Consider the following 22,924-nt stretch of genomic DNA (forward strand, 5'->3'; position numbering starts at 1 on the left):
TATAAGTGAAAACCAGAGAGAATTCTTTTCAAGTCACACCAAATGAATGCAACATGAGCCACTATTTATAGGCAATCTGGATGGTGAGGCATGGCCCCGTGCATGATGAGCACGGCCCCGTGCATGATGAGCACGGCCCCATGCATTTTTATGACATGTGCCAGATTTGTTTTGTCTTTTCTGTGAGGTGGCAACGGCCCCGTGGTTGGTAGGCACGGCCCCGTGTTTTTTTAGTGACATGTGCTCAATTCTTCTTTGTCTTTTCTGCATTCTCGTCCACGGCCCCGTGCATGATGAGCATGGCCCCGTGCTTTTGTTTCCAGATTTTGTCTTTTCTTGTGTCAGAAGCATGGGGGTGTGTTTCTTGAGGCATGGGGGCGTGTTTCTTTGTTTTCTTGTGTTTTCTTCTGTTTTTCTTCGTCTTTTTGCTTGTTTCTTCGTTTGAGGCTTGGTTTTACCTGAAATTATGTTTTATTATGATAAGTAGCCTTTTATGCTATGTTTTTAGATAGAAATTGAAGTTTTTAGAGATTATTTGATGCCAAAAAAATATATATTTATATGTACATCACACGTGTTGCCACGTGGCCTGACACGTGTGCCACGTGTCGCTACGTGGTCTGACACGTGTCCTAGTACGCTGCCACGTGTCACCCGGACGTGACACGTGTCTGTGAGTCATCACGGTTCATCATGATACGCCACATTGCGCCCAACGCCCTTCGCCATCGCCATCGTCCTCGCCCGAGCCCGAGCGCGTGCGCGTTGGGTGCTACGCACCCTCCGCTAGAACCACTTGGTGCATGATATTCATAAAAGAATATTATTATGGAAAATCTCTTCCTTATAAAGAGCTTCCATTTCTTTACCACTTTCTCATGTGGGATGGATTCCATCTTCCATATTTATACCTTAGTGGAATGCATCCATTTTCTTACATCTTCCAATGTTGGATGAAATTTCTTTCATGTAAGTAAACTTAACTTAGGAAATATTTTTATTTCCTTATTTTTCTCATATTTCCTTATTTAATATTTCTCATGACTTGTCTTACTATTATTTTTGATCCTTCAACTTTCCTAAGTTGTCAAATTTGGATCGAAATTTTGGGGATGTTACAGCAAGATAGAAGACCTTCTTTATGTGAAGGATTATTATTTTCCTGTTTTTAGTACCGATAAACCTGAAGATAAAACTGATGAAGAATGGAATATTTTGCATCGTAAGGTTTGCGGGTATATTCGGCAATGGGTTTATGATAATGTTTTGAACCATATTAGCGGGGAGAGTCATGCTCGTACTCTATGGACCAAGCTTGAAGAGTTGTATGCTCGGAAGACCGGGAACAATAAGTTGTTCTTGATTAAACAGTTGATAAACTTGAAATATCGTGATGGAACTCCTGTTACTGATCATTTGAATGTTTTTCAAGGTGTTATTAATCAGCTTGCAGGTATGGTGTATTAAGTTTGAAGACGAGATACAAGGTTTGTGGCTTCTTGGTACTTTACCGGATTCTTGGGAGACTTTTAGGACATCATTGTCCAACTCCGCAGCTAACGGTATTATTACTATGGAATTGGCTAAATGTAATTTCATAAATGAAGAGATGAGAAGAAAGTCACAAGGTTCCTCTTCACATTCAGATGCCTTGGTTATCGAAAGTATGGGGAGAAGCCATAGCAGAGGTCCGAGTAATAAAGCAAAGCACTACAGTAAGTCCAAAGGGAAGTTTGAAGAATATGAGTGTCATCATTGTGGTAGAAAAGGGCACACAATAAAATACTGTAGACAATTGAAAAGGGAGAACAAGAAGGCTAATTACAACAATAAAAAGAATAACTACAAGAAAGATGACGGTGATGAAGGTACTTCTGAAACTAACACAGCCACCGAAGAGTTTTATATTTGTTGTGATTATGATAGGGTGAACATTGCACGTGATGATTCGAGTTGGGTTGTTGACAGTGGTGCTACTTGTCATGTGACATCACAAAGGGATTTTTATTCATCTTATACTCCTGGTGATTTTGGGAATGTCAAGATGGGTAATAATGGGCTATCAAAGATCGTTGGTGTTGGGGATGTTTGTTTGAAGTTTGATACAAGGATGGATTTGGTTTTACACAATGTGAAACATGTTCTGGATATTAGACTAAATTTGATCTCCGCAGGCACATTAGATGATGATGGTTTCCATAGTACCTTTGGTGGTGGAATTTGGAGACTCACTCGTGGTTCGTTGATCGTGGCAAGAGGTGAAAGAACTTCAAAGTTGTACATGGCACATCCAAAGATTTCCAGAGACTCGGTTAATTCATTGACGAATTCTGATGCGACCGATATGTGGCATAAGAGACTTGCTCACATGAGTGAAAAAGGGATGTCTATTTTATTGAAGAAAGATGCCTTGTCCGGTGTGAAAGATGTTCACTTGAAGAAGTGTTCTCATTGTATGAATGGTAAGCAAAGAGAGTTTCTTTTCATAGTCATCCGTCTCATAGAAAAGAAAGTATACTTGACTTGGTGCATTCAGATGTATGTGGTCCTATGAAGACTAGAACACTTGGGGGCTGCTTATATTTTGTCACATTTATAGATGATCATTCGAGGAAGGTATGGGTTTATACTTTAAAGTCTAAAGATCAAGTATTTGATGTGTTTAAGCAGTTTCATGCCCTAGTTGAGAGACAGACTGGGAAGAAGCACAAGTGTATTCGTACAGATAATGGAGGTGAATACATTGGTCCTTTCAATGCTTATTGTAGAGAGAAAGGAATTCGACACCAAAGGCCACCTCCAAAGACACCACAGTTGAATGGTTTAGCAGAACGGATGAACAGAACCTTGGTTGAAAGGTTTAAGTGTCTGCTCTCACATGCAGGGTTGCCTAATTCCTTTTGGGGATAAGCTTTACATACAGCGGTACATGTTATTAACCTTACTCCTTGTATTCCTTTGCATAATGATGTTCCAGACAGGGTTTGGAGTGGCAAAGATGTTTCGTATTGTCATTTTCGGGTCTTTGGATGCAAAGCATTTGTGCATATCCCCAAAGATGAAAGATCAAAGCTTGATGTGAAGTCTAGACAGTGTATATTCCTTGGTTATGGGCAAGATGAGTTTGGATACAGGCTATATGATCCGGTTTCAAAGAAGCTTGTTAGAAGTCTTGATGTTGTGTTTGTGGAAGACGAGAGTTTGAAAGATATTGAGAAGACACAGGTAGTTCCTCAGTATAATGATGATCCCATTGATTTGGATCCTATTCCTACTCAGCATTTTGAGCCACAACACGATGATGATATTCAAAATGACGAACAACATGGTACCGATAATGTTGATAATCAAGAGCAGGTAGAGTTGGATGAGGATATTCATCTCGAGTTACCAGTTGATATGCCTGCATTTGTCCCACTCAGGCGGTCTACGAGAGATCGTCAACCTTCTACTCGTTATTCGGCTGGTGAGTATGTCTTACTCACTGATGGGGGAGAGCCCGAGTATTATAAAGAGGCCATGGAACATAAGCATAAAAGAGAGTGGTTTGAAGCCATGCAAGATGAGATGAATTTCTTGTATGAGAACAATACCTTTGAGTTAGTGAAGTTGCCTAAGGGCAAAAGAGCTTTGAAGAACAAGTGGTTCTACAAATTGAAGACTGAAGAGCATATCTCACGACCTAGGTACAAGGCAAGATTGGTGGTCAAAGGGTTCAGTCAAAGAGAAGGTATTGATTTTGATAAGATTTTTTCTCCAGTTGTGAAGATGAGTTCCATCAGGGTGATCCTTGGTTTAGCTGCTAGTCTTGATCTTGAGGTTGAGCAAATGGATGTCAAGACAACATTCCTTCATGGTGATCTGGATAAAGAAATCTATATGGAGCAACCTGAAGGTTTTCAGGTTAAAGGTAAAGAAGATTATGTTTGTAAACTTCATAAAAGTCTTTATGGCTTGAAGCAAGCACCGAGACAGTGGTACAAGAAATTTGAGTCAGTTATGGGGAAGCAAGGCTACCGAAAGATTGCGTCTGACCATTGTGTTTTCTTTAAGAGGTTTGGTGATGATGATTTCATCATTTTATTGCTTTATGTTGATGATATGTTGATTGTTGGCAAGAATGCAGAAAGAATTGTCCAACTGAAGAAAGAGTTAAGCAAGTCGTTTTCTATGAAAGACTTGGGGCCAGCTAAGAATATTCTTGGCATTCGGATTACTAGAGATAGAGCTTCAAAGAAGTTGCACATGTCACAAGAGCAATACATTGAAAAGGTGCTTAGCAGATTGAAGATGTCTAAAGTTAATGTGGTTAGTACACCTCTTACTCCCAAGTCCCAACTTTAAGTTAACGGAAAAAGATTGCCCTACTTCTGAGAAAGAGATTAAAGAGATGGATGGTGTTCCATATGCATCAGCGGTTGGAAGCTTGATGTATGCAATGGTATGTACACTGACTGATATTGCCCATGCAGTTGGTATTGTTAGTCGGTTCTTGTCAAATCCGGGTAAGAAGCATTGGGAAGCAGTTAAGTGGATTCTTAGATATCTACGTGGTACTTCCAAATTGGGTATAACATTTGGAAATGGAGAGCCGATGCTTGTTGGCTACACGGATTCTGATATGGCAGGAAATAAAGACAACATGAAGTCCACTTCTGGATATTTGATGTTATTTGCAGGGGGGGCCGTGTCATGGCAGTCAAGACTGCAAAAGTGTGTTGCTTTGTCTACTACCGAGGCGGAGTATATGGCAGCAACAGAAGCATGCAAAGAATTATTGTGGTTGAAAAGATTTATGCAAGAGCTTGGCTTTATGCAACAGCGCTACGTGGTTCTTTGTGATAATCAAAGTGCTATTCACCTTGCTAAGAACTCTATGTATCATAAGAGAACAAAACATATTGATGTGAGGTATCATTGGATTAGAGATGCTATTGAAGACAAGTTGTTTGAACTTGATAAAGTTCACACCGTTGATAATTGTTCTGATATGTTGACCAAAGCTTTGGTAAGGGAGAAGCTAAAGATATGTTGCTCGCTCGCCGGGGCGGTGAGTTCTTTCTCATAGACAAAAATGGGGAGATTTGTTGGGTTATTTTTGCCCATGAGAAAACCCGACAACAATCTTAACCTTCATGAGATTTATTACTATTACTATTATAATGTTTAAAAAGAAAAAAAATAATATATATTTTTTGTTAGTGTACGGTACACACCAAAACTAATTTGGTGAATTTGGTTTGGGCCGCCTTGGCTTGGTGAGGACAACAAGAAACATAAATATATATATATATATATTTATTTGGTTTTACTTTCTTTTGTGAAGTAACCTATTCTGTCGAGGACACACAAACATAAATCTTGGGGTTTTTTCGGTTCCTTTTGCTACTGCCAAATACGAAGACAACCTGAGTCAAAGAAAGAGTTTTGGTGTTTTTAAGAAGATAAGAGACGTGTCAGAGACCGGTATTTTCTCGTTTGGTGTTACCTCTTATGCTTTGTTTTATTCCATATACTTGATGTTAGTTTATACCAAGTATATGATAATTTGTGTATGCCTCTAGTTTTACCTAGAGAAGAACTTTTGTATTGCTCATTATTGGTTATAGTGGATTTGAAGCGTCTCTAATAGTACCGTGGTTTTTTTACTCTCGCCTTGAGTGGTTTTCCACGCTAAAATTATTGTGTCATTAGTTACTTTTATTTACCCTATTTGTTTGCATCCTCATTGGTTCATTCGGGTCGGGAAAAAGTTTAGCCAAACGAAGTTTAATTCCGCAATTTTTGTTTACCGTTCGTGGCTAGGTGGTCGTTTTTCCCAACAGTAATCGATTGACACAAATTTTAACTTTAAATTTATGTTTTCTCTAGTTTCATACTTTTTCTATCACCAATTTCCAGAGCAAGACTCCAATGTTCTAAGTTGCCATTCTAAAGTTTAAAAGAGAATTATTCATCAATCACCAGTATTCATGAAGTATTTTATCTACCTTTCACTTGGTTGAATATAATGTTGAGACCATGATGCCCTAAAAGGCCAGTCTTCTTGTGTTTACTTTGGTGGAGATAAGGTTTGATGCTTTATCGATATAATTCTTTAGCAAAACACTGTGTTTGTGTTTTTTAAGTTCTTGAGCTATTAATATTCTTCAAGAATATGAGTGTTTGATCCTTATTTACTAAAGTTTTGAACTAGTGTGTATTTTTAGGCCAATATGTCAAAATATATATACATTTCGGGTTGTACGGTCTATGTACGAAACCCGTATATTGCATAAGAAATAGTGGATAGAATTTTGAAACTTCATATTGTTTAGTTTAAACATTATTTCAAATCATTTGAGTTTTACACTTAAAGTTTAATTGGAGTTTTACACTTGCGTGTTTTGATTAGTAACTCTTCTTCTTCATCTCCTTGTAATATATTTTCTAGCTTTGAATTGGAGTTTTACTCTTAAAGTTTAATTGTGTTTAAAAGTGTCTTTACTTTTGAAGGTAGCAACATGTCTTGTCATTCTAACTTCAGAAAACGAAAAAGTTGTTTTAACACCAAAATGTCATTTTTGATCGCATGGACTAATCATCAATGTCAGCAAAGTATAGTTTAGTGTAAAAAATGAAAATAGTGGAAATTAGGTGCTAGCGGACCACTACCCTAAGCCTAGTCGCTATGTAGCCATGAAGGAATCAATACAAGGAGTGACGCGTATAGGGTGACACCGCCATTTTGGTCACAAATAGATTGCAAAACCTATTTATTTCCTAGTTAAACTGAATTTAACATAGTGATATTAGGTGACACCACCATATTTGGTCACAGATAGATTTCAAAACCAAAATGACAGTCATAGATACACAGTTTGTGGTAAGAATTAAGTTCATGATCCCAGTTCCCATAGTTTAATAGCTGTTGCCTATTGGTTAAAATGAAATTATTAGACTTTTAGCATCTCAAAGCAGTTAAAAACATAAAAGAAAATTACACAAAAAAATTAACATGCTCACTGAAGCATCATTATTTTTACAATAATATTATCATAAGCAAGACTTCTCTACTTGTACACACAATTAAATTAACGATCATCACCGGCCTTTTATAAGTAACTGAATAACCAAGACAACGGCTGCTGCTACACCCAACCCACAAACACACAATACCATTGCTACCAAGAACAACATTAAGATACCAACAGGAACCCATATGGGGCTGGTAATGATGATTATGGGTGCAACAAGCATGAAGCTGGTAACAGCAGTGGTAACGGCAGGTGCCACTAAGGACTAGCAAGATTCCGGTGGAGACGAGTAGAGCCATAAGGCCCCTGAGTCGGGTTGATTCGGGTGAGCGGAGTAACCGCGCTTTCTTACGGTAGTATGGTCGTCCATGGATGATGATGGTGGCTTTTGGTAACTGGTCTCGGCCGGTGGGTTTGTGCCGATCGGCCATTACTGAGATATGAGGGTGATGAGGGTGTGTGTGAAGAGGTTAATCGGAAAACAATACAGGGACACGTTAACTGGTAACTGGCAAGCAGACATGGAACAGTAACACGTGTGGTCACATAGGTTTAACATTTTGTAACGTAGGATATTTGTGTTTGGACCATTTCTTGATTTGTGGTATTTTATTTGTACAAATATGAAAATAGTTACAAATAGCATTCTCAATCATTGCCGGTTACCACGAATATGAAATTATTGATTTGTTTTTATTTGATAAACTATTGTATATGATATCACAACCATATTAGTGCCTCCTCAAATCTTGAGGGCTTAAACGGCCATTTTCGAAAGCCTAACACAAAGATTAGTGAATATGCGAAGAAAGCATAGTGATGATTCGATTAAGTGATGATCGAATCATGTTGAAACAACACGAGTATCAATCAAGGGTGTTAAACGAGTCGTATACGTAGGTTGACATATTAATTTAGCTAACTTTTAACGTAAAATATGCAACGTAAAACACATTTAAGAAATAAAAAACACAAAAGTAAACATGGCTGATACTAAAGATGAACAAAATAACTAGTTTGGGCTAGGGTTGAGATTTTTTTCCCAAATACGCGTACCTGTTCAGTACCCGTACATGTCTATTGGGTACGGGTATGGGTACTCAAATTTACTGATTATATGTACGGGTACTTTTGGGTACAAGTACGGGTATTACGGGTACTTGTACCCGTTTAAAATATGTAGGGGCTTTTATTAGATTTCCAACATTCGTTACTTAACTTTCAAGCGGGATGTATATTTTCACTTAGTTGAATAAGTTCATTCTCCATATATTATGTGTATATTCATATGTATTGTGTATTCGTATATTTTTATTTCATGTATGTGTAATTGTGTATATCATTAAATAACATGTATTAACTTTCTCGCTTGGTTTTCTATAGAAATTAAGGAAGCAATAAACAAAGAAAAGGAAAAGGGAATGGATTTTATATGATGGTTGATTTGTTTCATTTTTAGTTTTGGTTGCGGCATTACGGTTTTGATTATGGTATTACGGTTTTGGTATTATAGATTATTGATTGTCGGTACCGTACCGTTACCGATACCTAGCTTAGTGGAGATTTAAAAAAACGAACAAAAGGGTACCAAAGCGAGTACCGTACCCAAAGCACATGTACATGTACCAGTACCGGTACCCGTACTCGTACCTTATAATTCGGGTACGGGTATGGCTATCAAGATTTACTAATTTTGGGTACGGGTACTTTCGGGTACAGGTACGGGTATAGGTACGGGTACGGTCCCGATCTCATCCCTAGTTTGGGCTCGGTAAACCTGTTTATGACCGATCCGATATCACACTAAAACCGGTTTGCTAGTTACAACATGACCCTAATCGGTATTTGTAAGATCGAGTATTTTCCATCTAGAACTAGTTTCCAACCAGGACCGGCTCTAAGGGAGGGCTGGGTGGTCGACGGACCCCGGCCCGACACCCGTTAGATCCCATTTTTTTTATTTTATATATATTTTTATGAAAAAAAAGATGTATGTTTAATGTTTGCTAAACAGCCCGACCGGGTTTCTAGATCAGCAACGCTAACAAGCAGAGTAGGGTTTAGCGTTTGAAGAAGAAAACACACTTCACTCAAACTCTACTAATTCTCTTCAATGGCTTCTACACTATGTAGAAGAATCTATCATTCTTTCCAGTTAAAAAACCCTAATTTCAATCAACACAAATCACTACTAGTTCCCGTACACCGTTTCTCTACCGACTCAACCTCCGATTCCGATTCCGATTCACCTCCATTACCTCAATCTACTGATTCCAGTTCCCGCCAAAGGAGCCCCGTAGACCGGCCCTTGGAAAACGGTTTAGATGCTGGCATTTACAAGGTAGGTAAATACATACATACATGGAGTCTATATATATATCTGTGTATTGCATGAAGGTGTTGAATTTGATTGTGAATTTGATAATTAGGGTTTTTTGTTGTTGTTGTATTGAATAGGCGATTTTGATTGGGGTAGTGGGTCAAAATGCGATAGAGAAGAAACTGAGGAGTGGGAGGGCGGTCACTATGCTGTCCATTGGGACCGGGGGGATGAGGAATAACCGCAGGCCGTTGCAGAACGAAGAGCCGAGGGATTTTGCGAATCGGAGTATGGTTCAGTGGCACCGTGTCTCGATTTATGCTGAGAGGTTGGGTGCGCTTGTAGCTAAGAATGCGGTTCCCGGGTATGTTTGAGTCGGTTTTGAACACATTTCTTTGATTGTGTTTTAGATTTTACTGTTTATTGATATAATTGTTAAATGTTGATGCTTTTTTATAATCAGTTGTCGGCTTTTGGTTGTAGTTCAATCTTGTATTTGGAGGGGAATCTGGAGACGAAGATTTTTAATGATCCGATAACAGGTCTAACTCGGCGTGTGAGAGAGGTTGCCATTCGTGGAGATGGTTAGTTTCTTAAATGCTTAGTTAAAACATATGATGGTGTTATTTTTTATTAGTATTCATTTGATCATGTTACAAGTTTAATAATTGAATTGCAGGTCGTGTAGTGTTTCTTGATAAGGGGAATGATGGCCAAGAACCCCAACAAGCAGAACTGAAGGGGGTCGGTTATTACTGAAAGGTTGAAGGAAAACTGATAAATTTGTTGCTGAGGTCATAATTAGCATTTTCGAGTTTCCATTCCAGGTGGATGATCATGATTTATGCTTACTTTTTTGCATGCCGTGTTTTATGACATTGTGAATTAGTGAGCATGTGTACACACCGTTTGATAGAAAGCAGCCATGGGGAAAATCAGTTGATTGCTGTTTTTTTCAGCATGTTTATTGATAAATGGATTTGTTTAGTTTAGAATATGTTTTGTTTATTAATAAAGTTGGATTTAATTTCAAAACTTACAATTACAACAGTAGCAAAATGACTGCTTTACTGCAGATGAAAATTACTAATCAATGCCTGACCTAAACAAGGTCCAAGCTTCAAATCCGTAATTAACCAATAATACTTGTGGAAACCCTATAATGATCTGCAGAAGTTCAAAGTGTAGACCAACAGTTCATTGTTGCTCGTGTTAATACATAGCAGCTTAACACAAACACAAATGGTTAAAGTGGTTTAACATTGTTTTGGAAGTTTGTTAAAGTTTAGGCCTGCCGGTTTAATATAGCTTTGTCTTTTCCTGAGAAACTAAACTAAAACGGTATGTTATTTCTAAACTATAAACCAATTAGCTTGTTTTACTTCGGGTCAGTCGTTCGATTTGTGGTTCAGCTTCTGATTACCAAAGACTTAATGTCAATGTATGGTCATCCTAAAAAAACATGTTTTGTTGTGTTGGAATTGTGGCTGTAATAGTAGAGTTGATGGTACTTTTGGGTACTCAAATTTACTGATTATATGTACGGGTACTTTTGGGTACAAGTACGGGTATTACGGGTACTTGTACCCGTTTAAAATATGTAGGGGCTTTTATTAGATTTCCAACATTCGTTACTTAACTTTCAAGCGGGATGTATATTTTCACTTAGTTGAATAAGTTCATTCTCCATATATTATGTGTATATTCATATGTATTGTGTATTCGTATATTTTTATTTCATGTATGTGTAATTGTGTATATCATTAAATAACATGTGTTAACTTTCTCGCTTGGTTTTCTATAGAAATTAAGGAAGCAATAAACAAAGAAAAGGGAATGGATTTTATATGATGGTTGATTTGTTTCATTTTTAGTTTTGGTTGCGGCATTATGGTTTTGATTATGGTATTACGGTTTTGGTATTATAGATTATTGATTGTCGGTACCGTACCGTTACCGATACCTAGCTTAGTGGAGATTTAAAAAAACGAACAAAGGGGTACCAAAGCGAGTACCGTACCCAAAGTACATGTACATGTACCAGTACCGGTACCCGTACTCGTACCTTATAATTCGGGTACGGGTATGGCTATCAAGATTTACTAATTTTGGGTACGGGTACTTTCGGGTACAGGTACGGGTATAGGTACGGGTACGGTCCCGATCTCTTCCCTAGTTTGGGCTCGGTAAACCTGTTTATGACCGATCCGATATCACACTAAAATCGGTTTGCTAGTTACAACATGACCCTAATTGGTATTTGTAAGATCGAGTATTTTTCATCTAGAACTAGTTTCCAACCAGGACCGGCTCTAAGGGAGGGCTGGGTGGTCGACGGACCCCGGCCCGACACCCGTTAGATCCCATTTTTTTATTTTATATATATTTTTATGAAAAAAAAAGATGTATGTTTAATGTTTGCTAAACAGCCCGACCGGGTTTCTAGATCAGCAACGCTAACAAGCAGAGTAGGGTTTAGCGTTTGAAGAAGAAAACACACTTCACTCAAACTCTACTAATTCTCTTCAATGGCTTCTACACTATGTAGAAGAATCTATCATTCTTTCCAGTTAAAAAACCCTAATTTCAATCAACACAAATCACTACTAGTTCCCGTCCACCGTTTCTCCACCGACTCAACCTCCGATTCCGATTCCGATTCACCTCCATTACCTCAATCTACTGATTCCAGTTCCCGCCAAACGAGCCCCGTAGACCGGCCCTTGGAAAACGGTTTAGATGCTGGCATTTACATGGTAGGTAAATACATACATACATGGAGTCTATATATATATCTGTGTATTGCATGAAGGTGTTGAATTTGATTGTGAATTTGATAATTAGGGTTTTTTTTTTGTTGTATTGAATAGGCGATTTTGATTGGGGTAGTGGGTCAAAATGCGATAGAGAAGAAACTGAGGAGTGGGAGGGCGGTCACTATGCTGTCCATTGGGACCGGGGGGATGAGGAATAACCGCAGGCCGTTGCAGAACGAAGAGCCGAGGGATTTTGCGAATCGGAGTATGGTTCAGTGGCACCGTGTCTCGATTTATGCTGAGAGGTTGGGTGCGCTTGTAGCTAAGAATGCGGTTCCCGGGTATGTTTGAGTCGGTTTTGAACACATTTCTTTGATTGTGTTTTAGATTTTACTGTTTATTGATATAATTGTTAAATGTTGATGCTTTTTTATAATCAGTTGTCGGCTTTTGGTTGTAGTTCAATCTTGTATTTGGAGGGGAATCTGGAGACGAACCAAGTATCGATCCGTGGACACAAAGGTTTCTAATAATAAATCGTTGTTATACTTTAATCGGAGGTTTTAATCATTTTGGGGTTAATTTTTTTGAACTTTTTATAAAATGTAGATACTTATATATAATATATTGGTGACCAAGATAAGAAATTCTAAACGAGTTATTCAATTATGCGAAGGTTACCATCTAAGATCAAGAATCCACTCCATCTTAGCATTGATAATTAATAAGTAGACATGTGATAAACTTGCAGTAGCAATATATGATTGATAGCTCCTTAAACCTTAAGTGAGCATCTTTGGCACTAAGGAGGTGATATGCGCATTTTAAAGTCCACCCTTTCCTAATGTCATACCATATCCATGATGTCAATTTAAGTTGGCAAGTAGTTTCGTAAAGTAGAAAGATTATGATTGACTTCAATTTCTTGAATACCAATTCTAACAACTTCGGGTGGTTGTAGTTCATCACACAACCTCCCCTTAGTTGATTTAAGTAGGTTATAATTACACATTCCGTTAACATATGGTTTCTTTAACTAATTTGATATCCTAAGCAAAGCCATTTTCGGATTACCAAGGTTTAGAAAAATACATCATAACTTATATCTCATCGTTTCTAAGTACAATATAAGGATCCATGTTTCGATAATGTATCAAAGTATTTATGTCTTTCAAGAACATGAATCGATCATGAACGATTGCCAATGGGATTGACAACCACCAACTTTGAATTAGTGATTTAAGATGGTGAAACATTTCTCATCAAAAGATAATTGTAATATAACAATGTACTTTACTAGACTACATCACATGTCTTGGTTAATTATCAAGTAAAACAAAGCTTCTTCATAGATTTTAGATGGTAAAAGGAGTTTAGCTCATAATGAGCATGATGATAAACATTAAGATGATTGATAATAACAAATACATGATTAAACTTGGAACAATCTAACCAAATGTAGATGAATCTTTCTTCTTAATGATGGTAATGAGGGTTGATGATGATGATTAGTGGTGATGACCTCCAAACCTTCAAACTCTTCACTAGATCTTCAAAGTGAGTGTTAGTGTGTGTTTTTATAAGTGAAAACCGGAGAGAATTCTTTTCAAGGCACACCAAATGAATGCAACATGAGCCACTATTTATAGGCAATCTGGATGGTGAGGCACGGCCCCGTGCATGATGAGCACGGCCCCGTGCATTTTTATGACATGTGACAGATTTGTTTTGTCTTTTCTGTGAGGTGGCAACGGCCCCGTGGTTTGTAGGCACGGCCCCGAGTTTTTTTAGTGATATGTTCTCAATTCTTCTTTGTCTTTTCTGCATTCTCGTCCACGGCCCCGTGCATGATGAGCACGGCCCCGTGCTTTTGTTTCCAGATTTTGTCTTTTCTTGTGTCAGAAGCATGGGGCGTGTGTCTTGAGGCATGGGGGCGTGTTTCTTTGTTTTCTTGTGTTTTCTTCTGTTTTTCTTCGTCTTTTTGCTTGTTTCTTCGTTTGAGGCTTGGTTTTACCTGAAATTATGTTTTATTATGATAAGTAGCCTTTTATGCTATGTTTTTAGATAGAAATTGAAGTTTTTAGAGATTATTTGATGCCGAAAAGATGTATATTTATATTGTCCTCAAGCAATCTTATTATAAATATCCTCTAAAAACAGCAAACTTAGATTATAGCTATCCCTTAAGTGAGCTCCAAGAAGAAACAAAATAACCAATCTTTATGTTAGTGATAAATAAGAGAGAACTTTTGTTCTTTATGGGAACACATTTCCATGGATTTCATCACGGGATTACCCAAAACACCGACGGGATGCGATACCATCTGGGTGAACGTTGACCGGTAGACTAAGTCTGCACACTTCTTAGCAATCAAGGAATCGGACAAAATGGAAGGACTGACTCGCATCTATATGAAAGAAGTAGTGTCTAGACACAGATTGCCTGTCTCAATCATATCTGATCGAGATTCCCGTTTCACTTCGCACTTCTGGAAGTCACTAGAGAGTGCACTAGGCACCCGCCTTGATATGAGCACAGCATACCATCCTCAGAAGGATGGGCAAAGTGAGCGCACCATTCAAACCTTGGAGGACATGTTGCGTGCATGCGTGTTGGATTTCGGAAAAAGTTGGGAACCTCACTTGCCTTTGGAAGAGTTTTCGTATAATAACAGCTACCACTCAAGCATTAAAGCAGCGCCGTTTGAAGCGTTGTACGGACGAAAGTGTCGATCACCTCTCTGCTGGGCAGAGGTGGGTGATAGCCAAATCACTGGTCCAGAATTAGTACTTGAAACCTCTGAAAAGATTGTTCAAATCCGAAACCGCATGGCAGTAGCACGAGATCGCCAAAAGAGTTACGCCGACAAGCGCCGAAAGCCTTTTGAATTTCAAGTGAACGACCAAGTTTCACTCAAAGTCTCACCTTGGAAAGGTGTAGTTCGCTTCGGAAGGCGAAACAAACTCAATCCACGATACGTTGGCCCCTACCGGATAACTGAGCGCATTGGTCCGGTAGCATACCGACTGGATTTACCAACGGAACTCAGTAGCGTACACAATGTATTCCATGTATCCAATTTGAAGAAATGCCTTTCCGATGAAACCCAAGCAGTTCCTCTGGGCGAGTTGCAAGTTGATGAACAGCTACGCTTCATCGAAGAACCGGTCGAAGTTTTGGATTGGGAAACCAAAACACTCAAGCACAGCAAAATTCCAATCGTTAAGGTTCGTTGGAACTCGAGACGTGGACCAGAGTTCACGTGGGAACGCGAGGACCAAATGATGAAAAAGTATCCTCACCTTTTTGAAGGGTTGACCAAACACCGAAAACCGCGAAAGCCGTCAAACCGTCAGGAATCACCAGAGGTATGAATTAAATTTCGGGACGAAATTTCTTTCTACTAGGGGATGATATGACAAACTGAAAATTTTTTCTTGCTTTTTCAGACACCCATCGCGACTTGACTCAAATTTTCGGGACGAAAATTCTTTCAACATGGGAATGATGTGACACTCGTCAATTTCAGGTTAACTCCGTTAATCCGAACTCCGTCAATTCAAACTTAAGATCACTTGAACTATAACGCACATCTCATTACATTTAAACTAGGGTTTTAAATGACGCTTGACAATCACTACACATGTAGTCTTTTGGGATTGCACCGAAACGCACATGATTCGACTCAAACCATTGGTGAACAAACGACAAATATCAAAACAAAAAATACTTGATAATTATGTGTTAATCTATATGTTACTTGATAAGTTATGTGTAATACTAAACACAAGAGACAAGAGTTATTGTTTACACGAGAAATTCAATAACTAAAAGTAGAGGGGCCTTTGTGAAACATACTTAATATTATAATATTAATAAAACCCTAAACTCCCTCCCCTCCCACTTAATCGATCGGCTCCCCTCTCCCCCTCCCTTTGGACGGCCGAAAGCAAGAACACACACACACAAGTATTTTTCCAAGCTTCATCAAAGGAATTAAGGTGCTAGATAGGTAATTAACAACTTCTCTATGCATTCTATGTGTTTAATTTTGATATTGAATGGGTTAATAAAAACCCTAATTCTTGAAAGTGATGATTAAGATAAGTTAGGTTTGATTGTATGTTTGATGTTGAATTGCTAGTGAATTGATAACTAGTTGAGTTATTGTTGCTTGTTAATTACTTGTTCTTTGAAATTGAACTTTCAAGTAAAACCCTAACTATGTGTGTAACGTGAAATTGATATGCATGGTTGGTAAATCTTGTGTCTAGAGTGATATATGCATGAGTTATGATTTATAGATTGTTGTTATGTTGAGTTTTGATGTAAACTGGTACTGGACAGATCATTGAATTGATGTTTAGACGACTGTAACTGGATGTTAATGTGGTAATTGGTCGAAATTATTAATACTACTGTGTACTAGGTTGAGTCTAGTGTCTAAAAAGTCCAAATTTGTAATTTTTGGACATGTAAAAGTTAACTTTTATTATTTTACAAAACTGTAGTGCAAGTCTGAATTATGGGGTCTGCTGTTAGGCTGTTTTGAAATTATCATATCTCATAAACTACAAGACCAAATGGGTTGGTTCTACTTCTGGAAGTTAACATTTTGAGTTAAGAAGCTAACCCAATTGTTCTATCATTGATTGGAATTACCATTTAACTGGAATAACAAATAACATTCTGTTGCGCATGATTTTGACTGCTGGGAGTTTACTGTAATGTTTTGATCATTGTGAGAAAACTATGTGGAATAAAAATACAACAAAAATAGTTCTGGAAACCTAACTCATGTGTTCTTTTGTGACGATTTTTGGTGAATTAATTGATATGTTATGATCTGTTGAATAGAGTAATCTTTCCAAGTAGAAATCTGTCTTGATAAAACTAGCTGCTGAGCTATGTGAAAATACATGAAATGTGCTTGTTGATAGATAATTGCTATGTTTTTTACTAAATTGCCCTTGTGGGGAATAATTGCTAGTAATGTAAAATGTTAATACTTGACACTTAAGTAGTTGTTCACGCATGTAACGTATCACCAACGTGTTTGTCGAGTCGCACTTATTTCACAAACGAAACACGAAACGCATCTCATGCATAAGTTGTATGTGTCGAGTCTAGGGACTCACTCGTAGTTTAAATACTTAGAAAATCTCGTTTTTGTTTTAAGAACACTAGTGAGGATTTTCTGTGACGCACACATTTTCTCGGATCTTTTGGTTATCTTCGCAATCAGTGAGTTTCACGTCCCCTTTTTACTCTTTTTAAACGCTTTTATTTGGGGGAGATAACATACTTCAACGCTATAGATTTTTTTTAGTTTTTATATATCACTTGTAAGGCTAAGTGGCAAATAAACCAACTAAAGTCCTTCATAACATCGAACCGGTTAATATTTGGATAATAGCGAGTCACTGTTGAGTAGTACTACTGGGTTTGACAAACCCCACCCAACTCTAAACTCGACTGGAGGTCGATGGGTGTAATCTTGGCTAACACATTACCATGGTCGTGGTTGACATGGTGGCAAGGCATATGATAAACAGTCAGCTTCGGTGTCGAACACTTAGTAATACTTGTTTTATAGGCTAGCTACCTATTGATATATAATTGACTTAACACTATCTGGTAATGCAAACGCAAACGCAAAACGTAAACGCAAACGCAAACGCAAACACTTTATTTATATAAACCTGTGAACTCACCAACCCTGTGTTGACACTTTTAGTATGTTATTCTCAGGTAGCCGAGGCGGGCGCGCGGTTTAGGACATGTATTCGCTAAACATCATTGTTTTAAAAACTGCTTTTAATTTCTGTCTTGACAACTTGTGTTTTTAAGTCGTCCTGTGTGGCGCAACTGTTTTGGTTTACGATTTACGCTTCCGCATTTTTACTTGACTTGATGTCTTGGTTGTTTGAAAACTTTATTTTTGGTGTTCGATTATAACTAATGATTCCGATCCTGTTAGTTCACACCCTCTGACGGTAAAACTCCGTTAGTGGATTTCGAGGGTGTGACACCAGTTTTATTTTGCATAAATTTACTCTCAATATTACAAAACTTCTTCTTACTTTTTCACTTTTATGTAATGATTGGTTGTTTGCAAAAAAATTTCTTTGTTATCTCTTTAGGTTTTTTAAGTAATCTTTGTTTGCTGCAAAAATATTTGTTTTAGAAAATTTTTATAATTAGTTGAACAGACAATTGGTCAAGTAATTCCCCTCCCCACACTTGAATCTCACATTGTCCTCAATGTGTCAAGATTCATGCAAATATAAAAATCCTGATTGAGTATCTTGGGTAAAAATGGAGAGTTACTTCCCTATGGGTTAACAAAATTTCGACAGAGCGTCCCCTGTTTTTCGTCCGTTTTCCTGTTTTTGTACCTGTATAATATAAAACTGCAAACATCCACAAACCACCAAGCATAAACTGCTGAAAATTGGGTATGGAATCATCCATCCCTTGCCCTATCGGGCTAAATTAGTACCTAGCATAATGTCTTTGGCACCCACGGTCATAAAATTATCCAAACCAACATAAAAACAAACAAACAAGTACGACGAAAAGTAAATTGTTCAAAACACACATAATAAGTTCATAAAGTACTACCAACCCGTGCCCATGCCCGACCTACCAGTGCCGCCAGTCATCAGTTACCCGTGTATGGCTTACGAATCCTTGTTCGTGCGTACTCAGCTTCTATTCTGTCTTTTCGTTCGTCCTCCATCATCATTTCTAACTGGCTTTCCGGGTCCCAAATGTGGCCGCGGCTGTTGACGAACCTCCAAATTTCTGGTCTTGCACTAAAGATTTGAGCTATCTGCAATTTGTAACAGAGTTTGAGGTTAAGAGCAATAGGTTTCGGGCTTTCTGTTCCTTCCGTGTCTACGTCATAAGCTTCGTAAAGCTTGTAGATCCATGCACCGCCGAAGAGTGGGGTACTTGTACATTCAGTGGTTGCATTGGTCCTGAAAAGTTGACAAAAGAGATAAGTAATGTTGCTGTCAACTTTATTCCTTATACAGTAAAGTGCCCACAGATCCCGTAAATTCACCACTCCTTTATTTTTGCTTCATGCTGTTATCGTCTTGCTTAGTAGCTGGTGAATATATTTCATCAGCAGATCTCGTAAGGCTGTGCTTCTCGATACATTAACGTAGTTTGTTTCATCCTCGAAACCTAATAATTCCCATGCCCGTGCTTTTGTATCACCGATCTCATTATCGTCTTCCTTTTCAAATGCTTTGCGTAGGCTCAGATCTCTCGTTCTGTTTCTTCTTTCGTGTAAATTCCCATATCAATCCCAAGTTGGGTAAGAGACGTTGTGCGCCACACGCCTCCACATCGGAACTCAATAGCATATCCGTCCCACATATCCAAATTCTTCTTCTTTATGTTAAAGGATGCCAAGAATTCCCTTGTTAGTTCGGTTACCGCCTCCCATGTTTGCTCAAAGACCTTTTTCCACATGTGTTGTATTTGTTTCATTGATTAACCTGGCGTAGGGTGTCTTGGCAAGCATAGAAATTTGGTTCGGGAATTCTTTTGTTTAAGTGGCGTAGCCTTACATTGTCTTGTCTGTCTCTTGTATCAGATCCGGTGAAGACTAAAAATGGATGAACGTCTTCCCCATACTCGGCCATCTGCAATTTACACTTAAATTATTCAAGATTTGTGAAAAATGTGCAATTTGCTTAAACAGAGAGCAGAGCATGGCGGCGTGCTTCCAGAAGCATAGTACCGTGCTGCTGCTTCTGGTTCAGTTTCTTTGATGTTTGACTTTTGCTTGATCACGACTCGTGTTGTTTTGTTCACGGTTCGTGTTTTTAATATCGATTTCTAACTTACTCAGACTCGAACCATCGTCTCTAACCGATTATATCAATTGGGTTTAATGGTGTGTCGGGTATTTATGCTAACACCCAATACCCGATTTTTTTCTTTCAATTAAACCCTAACCATCAAACATTCAACAATCTATTCATCATATACAAGCAAATTAACCCATACCCTCTTCAGGTTTTGACCCGATTTGGTCGATTTTAGGATTAAACTAAACCTAAAATGACGAATTTAGACAATGTAATTGTTAAATTAACATACCTTAGGTTTAGAATCGAAGATTTGATGAAGAAATTCGCAAAATAATTGAAGGTAGGCGGTTTTCAGTTCAGAACGCAGTGAAATTAGGGTTGGATGTGTGTTAAAGTTATTTTATTAAGTTAAAAACTCGTAACTGCTGTTTGACCGAAAACACGGCCCCGTGCAATAGGAAGAACGGTACCGTGCTGCTTAGTGCAGACAGTACTATTTTGTTTATAATTGTGATAGGTGGGATGATTTGCTTTTGCACAAGATCGTGTTTTAAATTTATAAAAGTGATTTCTAAAAAGACTAAACACACACAAAATAGGCAAGTGTACCTATCGTATATGTAGAATAGTATTGGTAAGAACCAAGTATCGATCCGTGGACACAAAGGTTTCTAATAATAAATCATTGTTTTACTTTAGTCGGAGGTTTTAATCATTTTGAGGTTAATTTTTTTGAAATTTTTATAAAGTGTTGATACTTATATATAATATATAGGTGACCAAGATAAGAAATTCAAAACGAGTTATTCAATTATGCGAAGGTTACCATCTAAGATCAAGAATCCACTCCATTTTAGCATTGATAATTAATATATAGACATGTGATAAACTTGTCGTAGAAATATATGATAGATAGCTCCTTAAACCTTAAGTGAGCATCTTTGGCACGAAGGAGGTGATATGCGCATTATAAAGTCCACCCTTTCCTAATGTCATACCATCTCAATGATGTCAATTTAAGTTGGCAAGTAGTTTCGTAAAGTAGAAAGATTATGATTGACTTCAATTTCTCGAATACCAATTCTAACAACTTCGGGTGGTTGTAGTTCATCACACAACCTCCCTTTGGTTGATTTAAGTAGGTTATAATTACACATTCCGTTAACATATGGTTTCTTTAACTAATTTGATATCCTAAGCAAAGTCATTTTCGGATTACCAAGGTTTAGAAAAATACACCATAACTTATATCTCATCGTTTCTAAGTACAATATAAGGATCCATGTTTCGATAATGTATCAAAGTATTTATGTCTTTCAAGAACATGAATCGATCATGAACGATTGCCAATGGGATTGACAACCACCAACTTTGAATTAGTGATTTAAGATGGTGAAACATTTCTCATCAAAAGATAATTGTAATATAACCATGTACTTTACTAGACTACATCACATGTCTTGGTTAATTATCAAGTAAAACAAAGCTTCTTCATAGATTTTAGATGGTAAAAGGAGTTTAGCTCATAATGAGCATGATGATAAACATTAAGATGATTGATAATAACAAATACATGGTTAAACTTGGAACAATCTAACCAAATGTAGATGAATCTTTCTTCTTAATGATGGTAATGATGGTTGATGATGATGATTAGTGGTGATGACCTCCAAACCTTCAAACTCTTCACTAGATCTTCAAAGTGAGTGTTAGTGTGTGTTTTTATAAGTGAAAACCGGAGAGAATTCTTTTCAAGGCACACCAAATGAATGCAACATGAGCCACTATTTATAGGCAATCTGGATGGTGAGGCATGGCCCCGTGCATGATGAGCATGGCCCCATGCATTTTTATGACATGTGCCAGATTTGTTTTGTCTTTTCTGTGAGGTGGCAACGGCCCCGTGGTTGGTAGGCACGGCCCCGTGTTTTTTTAGTGACATGTGCTCAATTCTTCTTTGTCTTTTCTGCATTCTCGTCCACGGCCCCGTGCATGATGAGCATGGCCCCGTGCTTTTGTTTCCAGATTTTGTCTTTTCTTGTGTCAGAAGCATGGGGGTGTGTTTCTTGAGGCATGGGGGCGTGTTTCTTTGTTTTCTTGTGTTTTCTTCTGTTTTTCTTCGTCTTTTTGCTTGTTTCTTCGTTTGAGGCTTGGTTTTACCTGAAATTATGTTTTATTATGATAAGTAGCCTTTTATGCTATGTTTTTAGATAGAAATTGAAGTTTTTAGAGATTATTTGATGCCAAAAAGATGTATATTTATATGTACATCACACGTGTTGCCACGTGGCCTGACACGTGTGCCACGTGTCGCTACGTGGTCTGACACGTGTCCTAGTACGCTGCCACGTGTCACCCGAACGTGACACGTGTCTGTGAGTCATCACGGTTCATCGCGATACGCCACATTGCGCCCAACGCCCTTCGCCATCGCCATCGTCCTTGCCCGAGCCCGAGCGCGTGCGCGTCGGGTGCTACGCACCCTCCGCTAGAACCACTTGGTGCATGATATTCATAAAAGAATATTATTATGGAAAATCTCTTCCTTATAAAGAGCTTCCATTTCTTTACCACTTTCTCATGTGGGATGGATTCCATCTTCCATATTTATACCTTAGTGGAATGCATCCATTTTCTTACATCTTCCAATGTGGGATGAAATTTCTTTCATGTAAGTAAACTTAACTTAGGAAATATTTTTATTTCCTTATTTTTTTCATATTTCCTTATTTAATATTTCTCATGACTTGTCTTACTATTATTTTTGATCCTTCAACTTTCCTAAGTTGTCAAATTTGGATCGAAATTTTGGGGATGTTACAGCAAGATAGAAGACCTTCTTTATGTGAAGGATTATTATTTTCCTGTTTTTAGTACCGATAAACCTGAAGATAAAACTGATGAAGAATGGAATATTTTGCATCGTAAGGTTTGCGGGTATATTCGGCAATGGGTTTATGATAATGTTTTGAACCATATTAGCGGGGAGAGTCATGCTCGTA

General features: G+C 38.0%; 2 protein-coding genes across 2 annotated transcripts; both read left to right on the forward strand.

The window, feature by feature from the left end:
- Nucleotides 1–9,121: 9,121 nt before the first annotated feature.
- Nucleotides 9,122–10,361, forward strand: LOC143574842 (single-stranded DNA-binding protein, mitochondrial-like). The gene is made up of 4 exons (XM_077059360.1): nucleotides 9,122–9,357; nucleotides 9,474–9,700; nucleotides 9,820–9,920; nucleotides 10,016–10,361. The coding sequence occupies exons 1-4, from the start codon at nucleotides 9,130–9,132 to the stop codon at nucleotides 10,093–10,095; spliced, it is 636 nt and encodes a 211-aa protein (XP_076915475.1). The 5' UTR covers nucleotides 9,122–9,129; the 3' UTR covers nucleotides 10,096–10,361.
- Nucleotides 10,362–11,831: 1,470 nt separating this feature from the next.
- LOC143574832 (uncharacterized) lies at nucleotides 11,832–12,622 on the forward strand. The gene is made up of 3 exons (XM_077059350.1): nucleotides 11,832–12,092; nucleotides 12,207–12,433; nucleotides 12,553–12,622. The coding sequence occupies exons 1-3, from the start codon at nucleotides 11,865–11,867 to the stop codon at nucleotides 12,620–12,622; spliced, it is 525 nt and encodes a 174-aa protein (XP_076915465.1). The 5' UTR covers nucleotides 11,832–11,864.
- The last annotated feature ends 10,302 nt before the right edge of the window (nucleotides 12,623–22,924 follow it).

This window comes from Bidens hawaiensis, unplaced genomic scaffold (genome assembly GCF_021521415.1).
Source record: "Bidens hawaiensis isolate Kalapana, Puna unplaced genomic scaffold, B.hawaiensis_p1.1 tig00027122_1, whole genome shotgun sequence".
Taxonomy (NCBI): Eukaryota; Viridiplantae; Streptophyta; class Magnoliopsida; order Asterales; family Asteraceae; genus Bidens; species Bidens hawaiensis.